This window comes from Sinohyriopsis cumingii, chromosome 17 (genome assembly GCF_028554795.1).
Source record: "Sinohyriopsis cumingii isolate HCF-2022 chromosome 17, ASM2855479v2, whole genome shotgun sequence".
NCBI classification, from domain to species: Eukaryota; Metazoa; Mollusca; class Bivalvia; order Unionida; family Unionidae; genus Sinohyriopsis; species Sinohyriopsis cumingii.
The window spans coordinates 40,370,236-40,391,843 of NC_142977.1; the positions used below are offsets into that span (position 1 = coordinate 40,370,236).

General features: G+C 35.8%; 1 protein-coding gene across 1 annotated transcript in view; it reads left to right on the forward strand.

Annotated features, from left to right (window-relative positions):
• LOC149778476 (integrator complex subunit 5-like) overlaps positions 1 to 21,608 on the forward strand; it is a 104,452-nt gene that overhangs the window by 1,274 nt on the left and 81,570 nt on the right. The window contains exons 2-5 of the mRNA XM_089939340.1: positions 6,082 to 6,286; positions 13,859 to 13,965; positions 15,204 to 15,358; positions 17,503 to 17,595. Coding sequence (XP_089795466.1) covers positions 6,082 to 6,286; positions 13,859 to 13,965; positions 15,204 to 15,358; positions 17,503 to 17,595 — 560 coding nt within the window. The remainder of the gene's footprint in view (positions 1 to 6,081; positions 6,287 to 13,858; positions 13,966 to 15,203; positions 15,359 to 17,502; positions 17,596 to 21,608) is intronic.

The window sequence follows — 21,608 nt, forward strand, 5'->3', positions numbered from 1 at the left end:
CTGAATGCCACAATACCATAGAACCCATGATATTATAGGAACATACCATTCAATTAATTAGTGTGTATTCATGGAAAAGATCTAGCAGAATTATATTCATAAAAAAAACAATTGTTACATAATTGTTTATATTTACAGATTTATTTTATATTGTATTCCATATGATTGGATTCTTACTTTCAATTGGCGTCAAACCACTAAACAATGTAGCCAATTTTCATTGAAATTTGGATATAGTCATTGTTTCTAATGCTTTATTGTTGAGTCTGCCATATGGTGTAGCATGATCTAAGCATCTTTTTTCAGTGGTAATGTTTAAAAGTAAAAGAGTTGTCAAAATTATATTGGAATATACACTGTTATGTGGTTTGTAATAAAGTGATACTTTGCCCTATGTTACAAACAATGTTGTATTTTACACATTGAAGAACTTAAGAGGTTTCAGGTCATTAAGATTAAAATGGTTCTGCTGATGAGGAAGTTTGACAGTTACATGCATAGTTTTTGTATGTGCTTAGTTTGTGTATTTTATATAAAAGTATATGCCTATTGTAAATTGCAGTTTGTTTTATTTTGTAATGATGGAACAGATATAACACCATAATGAGTGCAATGCATTTTTACCCTGATTGACTTCTTTTGACTTTATGCAGAGGCATGACACTCATGTCTTTGTTTTTGTTTGGAGGATTTGTCTATCAATCAATGCTTGGCATAACCATTTTGTATGGATTGGGTCACATTGCAAACTGGTTTTGTTTAGTCAGCCATGCATTAGTCACATTTATATTAACTGATAATTAAGTTGTCTTTTGCATGTTGTGTATAACTTTATTTTCATGTACATTTGAAGTAAAAAAAAAATTCTGGTACCATATAAGATAGTATTTAATACAAGTCTACATCATAACATGCTGCCAGTATTTTTTCATAAATTTAATGTATAAATTTCTGAGAATATGAAAAGAAAGAAAGAAACAGATCTTCCATTTAATTTTGTTAACCCTCATCGACAATTTCAAATTTTGACTCCTAAGATTATCCAATTTTGCAACTTATTTTGAAACCACAGTCATATTGTGAAAGCTAAACACTTAATAAAATACAGGTTATACAGATCAAAAGACAATCTGCTATAACTGTTCTTGAAATATTTTGTTTTTTAGTTTACATAATACAATCTAACAATTTTTCTGCTGTGTTTATTTGGGTGTCCACGCAACTATATTTTCTGAAGGCATTCCCTGACTTTTGGATCAACTAGTCATAGGCCAGAAGAGATAGTCTTTTATGCATTGTTTGTCCATCTGTTCATGCATTGTCTGTCCATCTGTTCATGCATTGTTTGTCCATCTGTTCATGCATTGTCTGTCCATCTGTTAGCACAAGTTTGTTACTGCTACTCATCCTCAACTACTTTGAGAGTTGCTTTGTAACCTTATACAGGCATAAATTCCAATGTCCTTTTTGTTCCAAATAAAAATGGTGCTGCTTAGATCCAACATGGCCATCACAGCAGCCATCATGAAAATATTGTTATTGCTATTTCTGAAAAGGTGGTCATATCAGCAGCAGTTTTCACTTAAATACTTATAATGTCTGCTTTGTCCTTAATTAAAAAGGTGCTTATTTGATGTCTAATATGGCTACCATGGCAGTCTGTTTGAAAATCTTATTCTTGCTTTTCTTCCTGAATGAGGATTTTATCAACAGGGTGTTTTCACTTAAAGAATGACCATGTGGAAATCTTATTATGGTTGTTTCTCCTAGATGGTTTGTCATGTCGATATTGTGTTTTCAGAAGTCTGTTATCCATTATGACCGCCTTGTCAGCCACCTTGAGAATTTTGTTATTGTTACTCCTCCTGAATGGAAGCTAATATCAGCATTGGGTTTTGACCAGAAGACTTTTTATGTCTGGTTGATACTAATTGAAAATGGTGTTAACCTCTCCAGTATGGCCACCATGAAAATCTTGATACTGCTAATCCACTCAAATGGAAAGACATGTTGATGTGGAGTTTTCGCCAGAAGATTAATTATGATATACGGTTGGTTCTGAATGACTATGGTGCTGATATGACTGCAGATATGGCTGTCACAATGAACATATATAATTCTCCTGATTGTATGTTCTTATGAACATGGGGTCTTCACCAAAAGTCATCTAATGGTGTCCTGTTCTAGATAAAAATTGTTCTGATCTTACATACAGTATGGCTGCCACAATGGCTAATGTGAATATATTGCTAAAGAATGTCAGAGATGTTTTCAACTTGGAGCAGTTAAAAAGGAAGAGATGATATTACTGGTGTCTTGAATTCCTGGAAATTCTTTTGGCCAGTAAAGTATTAGTCCTTTCAAGAGACTCTTGATATTAGTGTGCAATATTTAATTTGTTGACTTGTGTCAGCTTGGTAAATATGCTGCAAAAGAATTCAGTCGTTTAGAACAGAATATAACCTTGATCCATGATGAAGCTTATGATTGTAGGACACTTATCTGAGTGTCGCATGCCAGTAGCAAATGTTTGTTTTATGATACAGCATGGATAAACAGATACATTTTGGGGCGGGGGGGGCTGCAAACTCATATTAATTTGTTTTGAGAAACTATTTTTTTTATCAGTGAACAAATTTAAGGAAGATCTCTTGCAACTACTACCACTACTACTATTGCAAGAATGGCAGATTCGACAGATAAGAAAAACTATATAAGCTAATTTTGGTATGCACTGTACACAAACCATCATAATATTAAGTTTAGCTTGAATGATCATAGAGCAGAAGAGCTTATGGGATTGTCTGCTGTCAGTCATCCAACTGTTAGCACTTTGTCATTGCTAATCCTTATAAACTACTTGCTGAATTGCAATGAGACTATTCATCCAAAAGTCTTGATGGTTTTAAGTGTGTGTGTGTGCATGTAATTTGGATTTTTAACATAGCTTTAACAATTTGTCAGTGATATCGTTATGATGTCTGCACTGTGGAAATTTATAGTGATGTCTAGCAATGGGGCATCATGCCACAGATGTTCCACCCAATCACATTTATCCTGACACCAGGCCAAGCATTCCTAAAACTAACATCTTAATGCTGCGCACTAAACGAGGCATCTGTTAGTACCATATTTATAAGTCTTTGGTATGACTTGGCCGGGGTTCGAACCTGCGACCTCCTGTATCCTAGACAGATCATCAGATCAGCATGGGATTTTCACTAAAAGGTTTCCTAAATGTCTAGTTAGTCCTAAATGAAACTTGATCTGGAAGCCAAGTGGTCTTAGGCACTTGCCTTTATAAACCACTCACACATCTCACCTCTACCCAGGCAAGTTCGAGTCCCAGCTTGACTAATGTAGGTAATGGAGAAAGCTTGCCAGTGGCTTCCTATGGGTCATTGATTCTTCCCTCGGTCCTTCTGGGTTCTTTCTCCCATTACTGGCTGCTATGTAAAACCTCTCGTGCTCAAAATTATATTAAACCCCATAAAAAACCAAAAAGAAACTTAAATGAAAATGGTGCTGTTCTGACAAAATGGGGCTGTTCTGACATCTAGTTTGGTTGCCACATCATTTATCTTGAAAATCAGCTTAATGTTACTCCTCCTTAACAGAAAGCCATATCATCATTGGGTTTTTACCAGGATGCTACTGATTTTGCCTGAATGAAATGGTTCCACTTGGACATCCAATATGGATACCTTGAAAATCTTGTCTCTAGTCTTCTTGGATGGATGGTCATCTCAGCATGTGGTTTTCACAAAAAACTTCTTATTATGTATGGTTGGTCCTAAATAAAAATGGTGCTGGTCTGACATCCAGTATGGCTAAAATCTTGAAAATCTTGTTATTGCAGATTGGAAAGGTATATTGGCATGAAGTTTTAGTTGGTCTAAAATGAAAATGCTACCAACTGGACATTTCAGTATAGCTACCGTAGTGGCCATCTTGAAAATCTTGTTACTGCTACTGAATATGACTGATATGGTCATATCAACATGGGCATTTCAGTTAAACCATGAAAATGGTGCTAATCTGACCTCCAGTATGGCCATCATTGCAGCATTCTTGCTATTGCTACTCATTCTGAACAGAAAGTCATATCAGCACGAGGTTTTCATTAGAAGACTTTTTATGGTATCTAGTTTGTCTTGAATTAAAAAAAATCTGATAACTAATATGGCCACCTGAGCAGCCATCTTGAAAACCTAATTGGTACTCCTACTACACAGAAAGTGATAACATAATTGGGTTGTCACAAGAAAAATTTAGATGATGATAGCTAGTACTAAATAAAATTGGTAACATTCTGACATCAGGTATGACAACCATATTAAAAATCTTATTAATGTGACTGCTGCACAATGGAAAGTCACATCTAGTTGGCCCTGGATGAAAATGGTGCTGATCTGACATCATATATAGCCACCATGGAAGCCGTCTTGAAAATCTTGTTATGGCTACTACTCCAGAATTGATGGTCATATTTACACAGTGTTTTCATCAAAAGTATGTCTTATGATACAGTGTTAATTAGCAGACATTGAGTATGGCTGCCACATTAAACATAGTTGAAAATTTTGACACTAATTCTCCTGAATGGATTTTTATATTGACATGGGATTTTCACTAAAAGCCTTCTAATGAAGTCTAGTTTGTCCAGGATGAAAATGGTACTACTCTTACATCCAATAATGGCAGCTACAATGGCTAATTGGAACATGCTATTGCTCAAGAAGATCAGAAATGATTTGATCACACAGCAGTTAAAGAAAAAAGGTCCTGTCTTGAATTCTTGGAATTTATTTTGAGGGCATCGGTCCCTTCAGTGTACTCTTGTTTAATTGATAATAAAGGGTCATCATGAGAAAAAAAGATTGCAACAAAATTTACATGAGTGATGAAGGGTTAGCCTTAGATGGTTATCAACCAGTAACCTATGTGTTATAAATTTCCCTGACATTTATGTTATAAACTTTGCAGTTGTAGGGATTGAGGTGTTTAGCATATATTACTGGTTTCCTTTTTGAAAACTTTTCTTGTAGTTTACAGCTGTGTGTCAGTTGTTGTTACAATGTTTATAGACTGTTCATGGCCATATTGGTTAAGTTTACAGCTATGTGTCAGTTGTTGTTACAGTGTTTATAGACTGTTCATGGCCATATTGATTAAGTTTACAGCTATGTGTCAGTTGTTGTTACAGTGTTTATAGACTGTTCATGGCCATATTGATTAAGTTTACAGCTGTGTGTCAGTTGTTGTTACAGTGTTTATAGACTGTTCGTGGCCATATTGATTAAGTTTACAGCTATGTGTCAGTTGTTGTTACAGTGTTTATAGACTGTTCATGGCCATATTGATTAAGTTTACAGCTATGTGTCAGTTGTTGTTACAGTGTTTATAGACTGTTCATGGCCATATTGATTAAGTTTACAGCTGTGTGTCAGTTGTTACAATGTTTATAGACTGTTCATGGCCATATTGATTAAGTTTACAGCTATGTGTCAGTTGTTGTTAGTGTTTATAGACTGTTCATGGCCATATTGATTAAGTTTACAGCTGTGTGTCAGTTGTTGTTACAGTGTTTATAGACTGTTCATGGCCATATTGATTAAGTTTACAGCTGTGTGTCAGTTGTTACAATGTTTATAGACTGTTCATGGCCATATTGATTAAGTTTACAGCTATGTGTCAGTTGTTGTTACAGTGTTTATAGACTGTTCATGGCCATATTGATTAAGTTTACAGCTGTGTATCACTTCTTTTACAGTGTTTACAGACTCATTGTTCATGATTGTATTGATTAGGTTTACATCTGTGTATCATTTCTTGTTACAGTGTTGACCGACTGTGTTCATGGCTGTATTTATGGGTTAGATCTTTTGAATCACAGTGTGCAAAAGGTTGTGTCATCAATCTGTGCTTATTATTTTTCTCTAGTTTATATGGTTACCTTTACCAAAAGAACTGTCTTGAACGATTTCATATCATTTTAAGAGTATTTTAGCAAATTCTCTGTAAGTGAAGCCAAATGAATACAATTTAGGTTTATAAACTGCTTGAGCTTTTCTGTTACAGGATCTTTTGAATGAAGTGCGCAGCTTTGTTCAAGGTGTTACTTACAAAGGGAAGGTAAAGAATGAGAGCCTGGTACAGTCAGCACTTCTCCTGCTAAAGACCCTCCCAGCTGCACGACATGCTGTCTTAGAACATTTGGCCAATGTATTTGGTGAGGCTGTCAACATGCACCTAATGAACTTAGAGTTTGGCAGAAACTCATCGGGTAAGGAAATGTTCCATCTTAGTAATTGTTAAACTTACTGACAGAGCACTGCAAAAGCTGCATTCAAAAATTTGTTTTGTCTTTTATAAATTGTTACCTGGGTAATTTGTAACCCATATGAAGTTTTTGGTTTCTTCTTAGTGTACTAGTTTTTCATTATCTCACTTAATTTTATTGGTGGGGTGATTGATTAATTAAAATAATCAAAGATTGGTATTGAATAATCCAGTGACCAGTTATTCAGTTGTGATTTTCATTAATATTAACTGCAATCAGACCTGTCAGTAGCAGTCACCCATGGGAAAAGATCAAACTGGTTTTTGTAAACAGGTGACCTTTAGTATGCATGTTCATCTTTTAGATTGGGCTTTTGAACAAACATCACAGCATCATTATTATTATCATCATCATCATTATTATTATTATTATTATTATTATTATTATATCAGCATATTTAATTTAGTGCACAATTCAACAAATTATAAAATAAATGTATACATCGTTTTCTACCAAGGTTATATTCCAAACAGGATCACTGTATCCTGCTTAGTGTTTTCTGCACCATGACAGAGCATTAATTTTAAAACAAATTGATGTGTACGACTTTGAAACAGAAGACTGACTCAGCAACTTGATTTATAATTAAGCTTCAAAATGTCTGTTTACACTTCAAACAATATCTGGATTTACCATCTGCTGAACTCCAGAGATCAAAATACATTCAGGTTATGTGCAAGGCCTGTGATGAATAGGGAATGAAAAGAAATCTAATGAAAAAGGATGAAACTCAGCTCTTTTCTCAGATTAATTTTTGTCAACAGAGAGAGTTTTAATTCAAAGGCAAACATAATAGATTCAGGCACCAGCAATATTGCACCTGACAAATGCTTGCATTACCTTTGACTGTTTGAGCAACCAGGTATCCAACAATGACATTGACTTTAAATTTCAACTAATTCCCAACACTACCAAAATTCAACATCTGATCATTGTAGAGTACATGGCATAAGTGGCTGGTTGTACTCTCAACATAAAAAATGCACACAAGCTCTAATTTAAGCACACTGGTCCAAAGTTGATGCCTTTCAGTTTGTACTTGTTAAAATGTTAATTAACTCTTTACTTAATGCAAGTGTCTTTGGATGCCTCTACTCCTTTCTCATGGAAGCGCCTTTTGATGCCTCTACTCCATTCACATGGAGGTTCCTTTTGACGCCTGCTATAAACATCAGCCATTTTTAGCTGGTTTTCAAAGCACCACCTTCGGGCACCCCCCCCCATTAGATACTAAATTCATTTCTGCGAATGACAATTACGTCAGATCATGTGGTCACTGTTTATGCACTGGTCGATATCTGCTATTTAAAGTAACTGAGTCGTAATCTCCACTCTCCAAAATGGCAGTCGCAGATTTCATTCAGTACTTACTGTTTCCACATATAATAGATGTGTACCAAAAATGTGAAATGTTTAAAATTGCTGTTAAATGTAACATACACTACATTGCTTAACAGTTCACAGGCAGGCCTATGCATATGCGGTCGGCTAGGTAACAAGTGTTCAATTTATAGCGTGCTGCACTTTGTCACTATGCTCTATGAGGTAATGGGTTAATGCTTGAATGCAGGTAATTCCAGATTAAAACATTTTGAGCCATATCGAAATGTACAGTAAAGTATGAAAAATGTATCAAACGGAGCATAAAGGTCTTAAAGATGAGAATGATCTTTATATAGAATGTGGCATCACTATGAACAAACCAGAGTTAAGAGAATTTGATGTAGATCACATTATACAACTCACCAATTTGATTTCTTGAAAATTCCTTGGAACTACTTAATTTGTTAAAAGAATACCCTATTGTTGGGATTCTCCTTCTGCCCTGTAAAGCATCAGAGATCTGTAATACCATCATTGCCAAGTTAATTTCCTGCAGGGTATTTTGTCCTTCTGTGGTGCCTTACCGCAGCAGCACACTAATCTTTTGTGACAAAAGTCCCAAAAGATTCTCAGCCAGTGCTGATTGCTCCTTTTAATTAAAAGCCCTTCCTTACAAACTGCCCCAATATTATTTTATTTATTGTTGCAAGTGAATTTATGGATAGATAATTGGTTTAAATAAATGTCATCATTTTTGATTGCCAGCTTGAATTACATTTCTGGTTCAATTAAGCAAGTTTTTCTCTTCTTCTCACGGAAAGCTTTATTCCTGGCATCTGATGGTCCATTTTCCTAATTTTCAAGTCATTTGATCAAATTTCAAAACTATTTTTATGAGTTAAAAAGGGAGTAGATTGTAGATGTTTGATAGTGGCCAGTTACTCACAGTTTCTGCAGCAACTCCTTACTGTAGGACCACTCCAGTGGCCTAAGTGATTAGAGCATCCACCTCGGATGTGGGAGGTTGCAAGTTTGAACCCTGGTCAAGTCATACCAAAGGCTTATAAAAAATGGTACTAGCAACTGCCTGGCTTGGCGCTCAGCATTGTGAGGTTAGTGTTTGGACTGGTTGGCCTGCTGTTAGGATAATTTCACTGGGTTGGACAAAATGCAACATGACTGGGTCATGATGCCCCAGTGCTAGACATCACTGTAAACTGCCACACTGCAGACATCATAGCAATATGACTGAAAAATTGTTAAAGCTACATCAAAAATCTAAATCACACACACACACACCTTAAAGTGGGTTATGTCTCTTTGTGAGCAATACCTAAAACTTTTACAAATACAGTGTGTAATGTACATGGTCTATGGTGTAAACTCCAGAATTAAATGTGTTTATCAACTTCATTGAATAAACCTTTCACCAGGAAAGTAATGATTAGATTTTAGTATTTTAATGATTAAGACAATTGCAAAATTGAATTGCAACATATTCAAAACTTTATGAAATAAAATGCAAGGAAGAAAAAATAATGATTTTAGAATTTATGAAATGTTTCAGTTCAAGGAAAGAACTAGAGGAGTTTTATAATTTAAATGAATATTTTATATGCCAGCATTACTTGGGTTAATAAAGAACACTGTTGACTTCAGGGTCAAAGGTTCAGAGTCAAGGTAACTTAAAACTGAAAGAAGAAAAATAATTTCTGCACAATAATTTGAGTTTTCTGCCAGTTACAGTTACTAAAATTTGTGGATTACTTGCACTTGGGTGTCAAAACTCAAGATCACAATGACCAGAAGAAGAAAAATGTTTTCCATGCATAACATTAGTTCTAAACACATACCTAAACCTGACTTTATGGATAGCTTGCACTTGGAGTCTGTTGATGTTGGGGTCAAAAGTCAAGGTCACTATGACTGAAAGAAGAAAACGATTTCTGCACAGTAATATTACTTTTGCATCGCAGACTTAAACCAAGCTTTTTGGATAGCTTGCATTTTTGGTAAGAGAGAAATCTATTGATTTTGGTGTCAAAAGATCAAAGGTCAGGGTCAATGTGTCTGAAGGGAATTAAAATATGTTTTATACACAAATTTAGTTATTTACATATACTATTAAATGCAGGTTGGGTGTTTAATGTGCATTTCATGGTACTCTTGATTTAACAATTTGAATTTTGTTGAGATATTATTCTGAAAATCTGACCTGCCATTATATGTTGTGTTGTTTTTGTTTCAGTAAGTATATATATCTTGTAAGTAAGATGAACATTTTCTTTTGAGGAATCAACATTGTTGATGCACTCTTTGAATTGCACCTCAAACAAATTCTGGAAAGAACCTTGTATGACTAATATTTTATTTGAGAAGATCACTTTTTCAAGTTTGTAAGCCAACTTACAGTTTGTCATTATTTTAGCTTGTATAAAAGAAATATGGCTATATGTCTGTTACAGACAAGTAAAACTGGGTCAGTGAGAATGAATATTTCATTTTTAAATTTACAAAATAAAAAAAGCTATCGAATATTTATTTTTGTATTAGTAATATATGTACAGAAATATGAATACATGTATAAGTTTCATTTGTTTCATGCCCTGCTTGGCACTTGGTGGTTTAAAGCCAGTAGACTGATGGATACTGTATGGCTTCACTTGTAAGTTAAAAATGTCTGAACTCCCATTTAAACGGAGATCTTGATCCTTACCGGCTGTAGAGTATGTAATTGGTATATCCAAAACAGTTCTCTATCTTTCCAAAATAAAAGTGTTAGAGGAGAGCTCTGGATCATATTTAATAATTTATATTATCTGATATTTAACACAATCTATGTTATGTCAGATAAATTTAAATGCTTAGACACCTGGGAATCTTTGTGTTTTTGGATATCCCTCAAGTGTTCTTTTATTCTCACTTGGAATTTTTTTTGTCTCACCTACATATCGTTTACCATATTTAGTGCAGGTGAATAAATAGATTACATTATGTGTGGTACAATGTCCTCTTAGTTTTGATTTATATTTGAGGTTTGTGAATGTGCTTCTAAAGATTTTAGATTTATCCATTCTGCTGCAGAAACTGCACTTAATGGTCTCACAATCTAATACAATGTACTTTGTTTGCAAATGTTTTTCCACACTCTTGGAGGTAGTCAGCCACCCTTTTTAATTTCACAAATTTGGAAAGTTTTCTCACTTCTTTGTAAAGCAGAATCGATTGGGATGGTAGTAGCAGGTGTTTCATTTCTGGGCATTCAGTAACTACAGGGTTCCCACGCTACCAGGAAATCGGGGAAAAAGTCGAGAGAAATTATAATTTTTTTCCTGACCATGAAAAGTCCTTGAATTTTGCAGATATTGATGAAAGTCACGGGAATTTTCTTCCACCACTTGGCACCCGAAAAAAGGACATAAATGAGTCGTAACTAAACTGATCGTGAGTTAAATTTATCAAGTTCTAACCAGAATGTTCTGAGGGTGCAGTATGGATCATTTGGTTGCTTGCAATAAACATATGTGCTGCATCAGTCCAAACGCCCAGTGGATTAGATTTGTCTAGTAGACTTTTATTTTCAAACTCAGCTCAGTATCCATATCTTTTGTTACATAGAAGGTATGAAAACCAGTCTAGTATCACAAGAGGCCAACATGATTGTGGCAAAGCATAGACGCTTATCAGATGGCCAAGCAAACTTAGATCGAGTGATACATGCATGAATTTGATATAAAAATTACTTATTTTCTCAGAAATTGTGAGTATTAAAATCTTTGTTTTTAATCTGCTGAAAGACAAGATTAAACTACGGCGTTGATGAAATGTTACCTGGTACTCGCGATTTGCTTTCCTAGTTGCATGAGTACCCAAATCTAGCAACCCACATTTTCAAATGTTATAGAGAAAAAAATAAAATAACATTAAATGAAAGTCATATATGCTGGTTGTAATAAAAATACAAAAACGAAAGAACACAAAATTCTCCATATTAATATATTCCAGTAACAACTTCTGGAGTTTTGTTGTATCATGTGACTACCACGTTGACATATCCTCTCTGCTCGATAAATCAGACTGGCCAGATTGCTAATGTTTAAAAAAAAGTATCTGATTTTAATTTAATATAATTGAATTTCTGTACAACATGAAAAAGGAGTTTGTTGTTGATATCATGTGAATATTGGACTTCCGATGTCGTTGTTTGAGATTTATGAAGTCATGTGACTAGTAATGCAAATGGCGAGTACAGGGTCAGGTTTCATCTATGCGGTAGTTTCGTCTAGTCTGTCAGCAGATTAAAGACATAACGTTTATAATACTTGCCATTTCTGAGAAAATAAATACTTTTCTAGTGGTTTGATGTAGGTACGGGTCGATATAACATAAGTTTAAATTTTCTAGGCCCACTGGTAAACGACTACCATATGTCAATGTGCACATTGGTGGGAAATTCCAATTTTTTTATATGTAATTGCAATAACCCCACACCCCAACCTAAATTTCCAAACATGAAAAATGGGGTGGGAATATTTGGAGGAAACCTGGATTAGAAAATGGATTGCTGTTTGTTTTAAGCCAGATTTGTAGTCAAAATTGTTGAATCTCAGAGCTGAAATGAGAAATTGTCATCCCTTGTATTATATATTAAAAAACAATATGAGCCCCTGTATCAATACAGGCTTGGGGACTAGTTTAACGAATTACAAGAAGACAAGTTGATTTTAGAGAAAGTTCAGTCCTTGTTTATTCAACAGTATATAATTTTGAATGTCTTTTGTTAAAATTTAAATCAGCCTTTTTGAAAATGTTTTTTAAATGATGGATTTTTAACCAGATTGTCTTAAGGATATTAGGTTATATGAAAAATCTTGTTTGGGATTTTATTGGCACAGATAAATTCAGGGTTAAACTCTTTTAAGTTTTTTTATATAATGCATATATATATATATATATATATATATATATATATATATATATATATATATATATATATATATATATATATATATATATATATATATTGCTATGGAATTCTTTAGAATTAAAGATTTGAAAGGAAATAAACCTAATTTATGTTCATTATGTTGTTCACACTTGGAACATAAAGCAGGTCTGCAAAATAACATTAGAATTTTTATTCTGTACATTGAAATGACTTTACATGCCAATTTATAGGAATATAATCAAACTTGTTTCATGTGATACATTTTGTGGTTTTGTACATGATCATCTTTTCTGACTTTGATGTTTTGGAGAGTCTTGAAAGAAAAACATCTTTAGATTTAGAAAATGCATGATTTAAAATCTAAATTGTTCTTTAATTCCATTTATTAATGGTCATATGTGAACCTAAAAATTTTTTTATTTCATCCCAGAAAAAACCTGGAAATGACCTGAAAAAATTATCTTTAGAAAAGCGTGGGAACCATGTAACTAGTTCTGCAACTGGTTCTTCCAGTTTTCTCTTTTTGTTTAAAATCTCTTTTCTACTGACAACTGTATGTTTAGAAGAGCTGGAAAAGAGTACTGATGCACTCTCTTATGGATTCATTGGGCTCTCCTTGGTTTTGGGATCTTGTAGGTTGGATTCCAACAGAGGGTTGCCTTCACTTCCGATAGAATATAAACTTAGGGAAGATGATGATTGATTGTATGTGGAGGCATTCCCTCCTATCTGCTTGAGTGTTCTAGTCATCCTCCTGTCCCTGACCGGTTTCAAAACTTTTATAACTCATCAGAGGAAATAAGTCATGTTGAGTCATATATGCAATTGGTAGACATCACTATAACTTATAAGTTGAGTTTAACTGCAAACTGCATAGATCCAGATCTGCTATTGCATAATGCACCAGCAGATCTGGGTGTATGCAGTTTGTTAGGAGTAATCATTTGAACAAATAAGATAGACCCTGATCTGCTTTGCATTGTGTGATGGCATATCAAGGTCTTTGTTATTTACAGTTGGATTCATTTTAAAAACAAGTATATATAGTAGTGAAAACCACAGAAATTACAGTCATTTTCCATGCTGTTAAGAACAAAATAGTGCAACTCAAAAATGGTATTTGTTGATCTCAGAAAGCTGCAGCCTCTACAGTTAGTACCTCAAAATATAGACCTTATAAAATATACTTCCAAAATTTGAAAAAAGAGAGTGAATTTAAAAAAATGACTTGTATTGTTCTTCAGACCCAGGAGGGGAGGAGGATCTGGAAACTGTCCTTAAAGATGCCAGTGGAGTTCTACACACCTTCATTCATTCCCATCCCCAAGCCTGGGCACCTATAATATCTGCTGTGAGTACCTCCAATTGGATCACATTATTATGTTTTGCATAGACATTGCAAATTTATATCAGGAAATCCCTCAATATTAACCAGCATTTAAAATATTTATGTTTGTCCTCATGTCATTTTCTCCAAAGATGTGAATTTTTTTACTGAACTACCACTATGCAGGGTTCAACAAATCTCCTACCCAGGCTACCAGAATGCTGGGTCTTATTTTTTAATTTAGGTGGCCCACTGCGCTATCACATCATATCAGGATCACACATTTTTTCAATCATAACTGTTTAAAAAAAGGATTAAAAAATAAAAACATTCATGGTTTCTCTAATGCTCTTTACAACAGAGCACTGAAACTTGACTACTTTCCTGGCCTGTCCAGGAACTGTTTAGCTAGATGATAAAGGTAATTATTAGATTTCATGATTGTGACTTTTTATGATCTCACCTTGGTATGTGGGAGACACAAATTGACTGAATTTGCTTTATTATTATTATTGTTGTATTTATTATTAATATTATTATTATTATTATTATTATTATTATTATTATTAAAAGATTCCTAGTTTCTAAACATTTTTGATATTATGATTGAAGAATTTATTTTGTTTGAATACAGTACTCCTTGGACCATGTTTTCTGGTGGTGTTAACTCTATAATTCCAAGGACATAACTGAGCTTGGTACCTCCTTCTGACATCAAATACATGTTCATGTGACAAATTGACTTTTTTTAACATTTCTAATTCCGTCTCAGAAGTTGTGGCTTCAAATTTTCTGTCAGGGAGACAGTGGGCTCAGTCCACAGGGTGTTCCATGCTCAATTTGATTTCAAAGGTTGGAGTTTTTATAACATTTTTCCAAGGTTGGCATTACAGAATACAGTATTTGCTATTGTTTAAAGAAACTGATGGTAAGAACAAAAGAGGTTTCTGGAGATTAAGTGTAGATGGCTTATGTTTTTGCTCTGAGGCCATCCAACATTAAAGGCATAGCCCCTCAGACCCCTGCTGGGGGAAGCATCCTCAATCATCCTTTCAATTTTCAGGTTTTTTTCCAGAATCACTTCAATGTCATGCCCAGCCTGGATCCCAACAATAATAATTGTGAAATTTATTTCAGATAAACTTTCCAAATTGCAGTAAACATTGGTATAAAGGTCACAATGAATGAGTTGTCTGGAATGAATTAAGAAGTTAATGAACCCTTTAATTCTACTTACCTGAATTATTTTTCTCCCCCCTCAGTGGTCCTTTGAACTGCTAGGTCACATCAGCTGTAAGTACAGTGACCGACGAGGTGTACCACACCCAGGGAGCCTAAATGAACTGTTACAGCTCTGGATGACTTGCACCCCTACTAAACTTTTAATTGAAGTCACCACAGAATGCTTTGCAGCCATGTAAGTGCCTATTTTCATTTGCTTAAAGAAGCACGTCACACATTTGTTTGTCAGGAAAGTGACTTGAATTATAATATCTTCTAATTTCTTTTGCTGTTTAAATAAATATGAAAAAAGAAAGAAAAAAATCCATCCAGGGAGCTATGGATGTTAATTTTTTTAATTGTAGTTGTATCCAACCTCATGATTATTCAAAAAGCAAAATAGGCCATAAAAGTTATTTGGTGTATGGTGATTATTCAGAAGGTAAAAACAGCTCCAAGTCATGTGGTCTGCGTGACTGTTTTATATGCCTGTCTTAAGCCGGGCATATTATTCAATGTCATCCATGCATCTGGCCATCGGTTAACATTTGTTTATTTGACCCATAACTTTTTAATGGTTGGAGAGATTTTCATGAAACTTTTGTCAAATGTATATCATGGCTTAATGTGTGTTGGGCTCTTTACCACATGGCAGGGTTATGGCAAGGGAACATATAATCCTGTGACTTGTATCCAACTTTGAACAACGTAACCTATTTTGATGAAGCTTTGTCCAGTTACATGTGATGCATAGTCATTGTGTTGGATGCCATAGTGATACCACATTTCAAGCCAAGGTTTTGGCAAGGGCAGACATAATTCTGTGACTTAAATCTTTGCTTCAAACAACTGATGAAACTTTAGCCAAATATTTATCATGTATAGATGATGTCTAACATACATAGCCATGCCCCTTGCCTCGAAGTCATGGTCACGGCAAGGAAAAGTGGAGTCTGGAATATAAATTTTAAACCACCGGAGATATTTTGATGAAACAGTTTATATACATGTATCATGAATTGACTGTGTCATATACCATAGCCACGCTCCCAGTTTATGGTCAGGTCACAACAAGGTAAGCTATAAAATCAGTGAAATCAATCCCTGTACAGGTATAACTTTTATACCAATGAATGAAATTTTGTTCTTTTATATATCTTGTCTTGGTTGTGCCTCCCATAATCAATCAGAATGCCTGCCTCAAAGTCAAGGTCATAACAAGAAAAAATGTAAGTCCTTGTTTCTTTATCCAGGCTGTCACTTTTTAGCCCCTGCAGATATTTTGAGGAAATTTTACCCAATTCCAGATCTTATACAGTAGTAAGGTCTCTAGCTCAAATGTCAAGGTCATTAGTGGAGAAAAAAGTCACTAGATAAGCTTATCTTTTGTCCTTTATGATATTCTTGTGTACCATGTAGAAAGGGTATTGACTGCAGTGTATAATTATTAAATAAGTAATGTATAAAGAGATCTACATTTGATATAATTATTCGTAATGACATCAGTGTTTATAGAGCTGCATGTATGTAGGTTATTGTATGATTTATATGCAATTAGTACGGGATAAATGAAAATAGTATGAATTTAGTTATTAGATATGTAAATTATGAAAGAAATAATTCATCATTTTCTTTCCTTTGTCGATCAATGCAAAATGCTATTTAAATGACAGTGCTTGTAGATCTGTTTGAAATAACTTTTCATCATCTCTATTGTTATAAAAATGTAACATTAAAATATCTGTCATGAAACGATAAACAGCATGTTATCCTTTAACCTGATACAAGTATTATCATACATGATAAATATTTTTATGTCGGAATTTCCCTATGTAAGACATCATTTGTCTATTGGTGTCAGACAGGACTTGTTAGACTGATATTCTGCCATCACAGTGACACTGAAAAAGTGTACTGCAGTATAAATGAGGACAACTTATACCATGCACCTTGATTATAAGGCACCTTAGTAAAACAGTCCCTTATAGTCGTTGGTCCCTTTACATTTTATATTAGTAATACTAGTATAACAATGTATGCTTTTATGGCTTTCTTGTATATTGTTAAGTTAAATCAATCACCCCAAAAATGGAATCTATGACATACATACGTACATGCATTTTATGAGGGATTACACTATTCTGAAGTTCTCATATAAATGGATGGGCAGATATACAGATTGAGATTATCCAGGTATCCTCAAAGCTTTTATATGAAGGTATGGGATTGTAAACCTTTAAAGTTTTGATGAATTTGAATGTTAAAAAATGAATAAAATGCATGATATTTTTGACTACATTATCCTTATGAGAATAAAAAAAAAATCTTTTCCTCTTTCAGGGTGGGAGGAGCACCCGATGCTTGTGTTGATGCTTTACTAGAGGCATCAGTGAAATATAGTCCACATTTTGACTGGGTTGTAGCACACATTGGGTGAGTCATCAGTGAAGTGTAGTTCACATTTTTTTTTTATTGTGTAGCAACACACATTAATTAAATCCTCATTAATGTGCTGGCCACATAGACATTGGGCGGTTGTCTTTATTTTGACTTGATGGTGGTGCATATTGGGTAAGTTAAGAGTGGAGTACAATCTATAATTTGTGTATGAACACACATTGGATAGTCACACTTTAACTGAGTGGTCACTTTTTTTTGAGTCATCAGTAAAGTACAAACCAAATTTTTGATGGGTAGGAAATATTTGGTTAAAACCTCAATGAAGTACAGTTCACACTTACATTGGGTGAGTCCTCAGTGACGTACATCCAGATTTTGCATGTGTAAGTACTCAAAGAAGTTATTGTTTTGTTTTTGTTGGGTTAATGGCACTTTTACTACACTATTGGCCTCATCATGCAGATCTTAGCCTCATCTCATGCAACCAAGGAGATGCTGCTTGTTGTCACTTTTAGACTATCTGATGTCATAGGAAGATTCAGCCTTATGACCCTCCATTGAGGACGTTGTCTGCTTTTGATCCCCAGAGCTCCTGCGTCTATGACAAAATGGTAGAGTCCAACTAAAGTTAATTCTGCAGTCTGGGAGGGTTAATGGACATCCTGACCTGCCTTCATCATCAGTTCATCAGCAGCTCTACCTTGGCCATACACCAGTATTTCATTTGGAAAACCTCAGCAGTCAACAGCCTTTGGTGATTTAGTGTGCAGTACTGGCTTGAGTACTGAACAGAGCCGCTCAATACACTTTGGACAATGCTATCAACACTGCTACAAATTTACAATAGGCAGAACACGATTTGATGCTCTCTGCCTGCACTTTCCTAAAGGACAACTATAAAGCCAAGCTAAGAGCACAGCCTTTATCCTCTGACCATCTTGTTAACAGCCAAATTGAAGAAGTCTACAAACAAGCCACCTAGGAAACCAATTTCCCTCTCCCACAACTACAGCATCAATACAGAGATAGCACAAGAAATGAACAAAATTACCCAAGGGCCACAAATAGGACGCCAACCTCTGAAAATCGTCCTATTGAAGCTGCACCCACAGTTCTCTCAAACCAAACCAGATAAATCATCAATAAGGTCCTATCATTCCAGTGTTTCTCCGGGGTTTTATTCAAGACTTTTCTTGGTCTCAAAGGTAATGGCACTCTGCTTCCAGTCATTGACCTAAGCACCCTCATGGACCTAAGCATGCTGAATTCATTTATGCCCCTTGGTTCTCAATGGAAACAACATAGTGCTTTTTTGAATGCCGTCCAAGAGGGAGACTTCACCATTAGTGTGGACATTCCTGTGATTTGCCTACAATATCATATACCAATTAAGGGCACTTCCATTGAGACTCAACATCAGCTCCTGGGTTTTCACTCATATGATGAATCAAGTAATGGCGAATGTTTGGACTATTTCTACAGTGGCAACATCCGTTACTGGGATGACATCCAACAGTAACATCAGGTGGGTTATATCTAAACATGATAATCCTTGTTACATGGCTTACAAACCTGACCTAACGTCAACAGGGAAAACCCCAAACCTATTAACATCTCAACAATATGTTCACCTAGTTATGGAGATCAATACACAGGCATCATAGTTTATCTCCCCAGGATTGGGCACTGAAATTCCAAACCATGTTGTTTCAAGGAAAGATCTTTCCACATGGGAATTCCTTCACCTACCAGGCTTTCTCAATGCTGTAGTGGACCTCGTTGTCCTAGGTTGCCTTTGTATGTGCCAATTGCAAATGATCTGTTCTGTCCCACTGGAGGCCAAAACTTTGCCAACTGGACCAATCTCTCCCCATCTTCACACAATTGAGGCACCATCTGCGGAATTGGGGCATCAAAACGTGGCTCACGGTAGGTAAACCTCTATATGTATAATGGCCCAAGATTACAGTCTGTACCAAGGCAAGTACAGAAGGCTGGGGAGATTCCCTACTACCATCCTTTTGGGAAACCAGTGATGCATGGTCTCCCCAAGAACGACATCTGCATATCAATATTCTGGACATGCCAGCCTTTGTGAAAGCCTTTTGCTGGTGGCAGGAATATTGTAATGGCAAGGGAGTTCTCATTCTGCCTGACGACTCTTCAGAGGTGACTTATCTCAAACGACAAGGAGGAACCAGTCCACAGACTCTTGCATCATGGTGTGGGACTTTCTAAAGTGTGGTTGTCATCAACAAATCCACATACAAGTTTGCCATATTCTGGGACACCTAACATACCAGCCGAGTCTTTGTTCCGGAACAATAAACTAATACATCCCTTGGTTTTCCCTCAGATATCTACCCAATGGGACTGACCATTGGTGGACCTGTTTGTGGCAAGGTGGAATACCAGACTCCCACACTTTACATCTCCAGTCCCAGACTCATACCTGGGCAGTCGACACTCTGTTGATGGATTAAGACAGTCTGGATGCATATATCTAACCTCCAACACCTCTGATTCCAAGTGATACAGAAAGCAAGAGAATCAGAGTGTCGCCTTTTCCGAATTGCACCACTCAGAAATCATAGATAAACAATCTCATCAATTATGTTTGGGTATGTATTCTCGAAGAAACATATTTTACTGGGACAAAGTGGGTTTTTCTTTAAATACGTTACACAATCAAAATACCATAGAAAAATAGGTAAGATGTGGAGGTAGGTACATTCTAGTTACCCCGGAGATACCATCTCCAGTCCCATACGGTATGTGAGATAGCTTCTAGGTGATCTGACTGGAGTGAACTCCATCTGTCGGGGCATGGTTTGAAATGGGAGAAGAAAAAAACCCAGACTGAATTGGGCCCTTTGGGATATACCTACCTCCACATCTTACCTATTCTCCTATGGTATTTTGATTGTGTAATGTATTTAAAGAAGAAACCACTTTGTCCCAGTAAAATATGTTTCTTCGAGAATACTTACCCAAACATAAAACACATATACACCCTCCCAGCCCCCCCAACCCCCCACAGTTACACCCATAGAGAATACACCTCCAATAGTAACTGAGACGGTCTTTGATTTGCCGCAAAGCCTTGTACTTAAGGGGAGATCACTCTGCCCAACCATCATCTAGGTCAGTAGACAATTTTTAGCTCCCTTTAGCTAAAGGTAGTATCTGGGAGGGCTGGATTTGTGAAATAGTACTGGTTTATCTAAGGTATTATGATTAGGTAAGTTGTTGTTGTAGGGTTTAACATTTTTCAGCACACGATAGGCTATACATGGCGGCCAGTATTAATGGTGGAGGAAGAACCCGGGAAAACCCCAGAAAGAACTACCGACCCACAAGAAGCTACTGGCAAGCTTTCTCACATACCCACATTAGCTGAATCCGAGACTCAAACCCACGCATATAGAGGTGAGATGGCAGTGATCCGTAACGGAAAGTGCTTTAGACCACTCGTCCACTCGGGGCCCCCGATTAGGTAAGTATTCTGAAAGAAACATATTTTACTAGGAAAAATTGGTCTTCATTAAGTGCATGGAAGAAGTTCCAAACAAAATTAACTTGACATTTATTCTGTTTTAAACCATTTGTACTCTTAAACACTTTCTTGTTGTGTATCACTTGTTGTTGTTGTAGGGTTTAATGCCATTTTTCAGCACATGATAGGCTATATGTGGCGGCCAGTATTAATGGTGGAGGAAGAACCCGTGAAAACCCTGGAAAGAACCACTGACCCACAAGAAGCCACTGGCAAGCTTTCTCACATACCCACATTAGCCAAATCCGATACTCGAACCCACACAGACGGAGGTGAGATGGCAGTGATCCGTAACGGAGAGCACTTTAGACCATGCGGCCACTCATTCATATTGGCATCGTGGTTTATAATTTTTGTGTGTGGTTTTAAATATTATTTTCTATATCATGCCAAGGAAATGGGAGCTAAGTTCCTTTCCAAAGGACAAACTGAGATAGGTGATCCAGGCTAGTTGAACATGTGATGCTCTACCAACCGAGCTACCTCACAC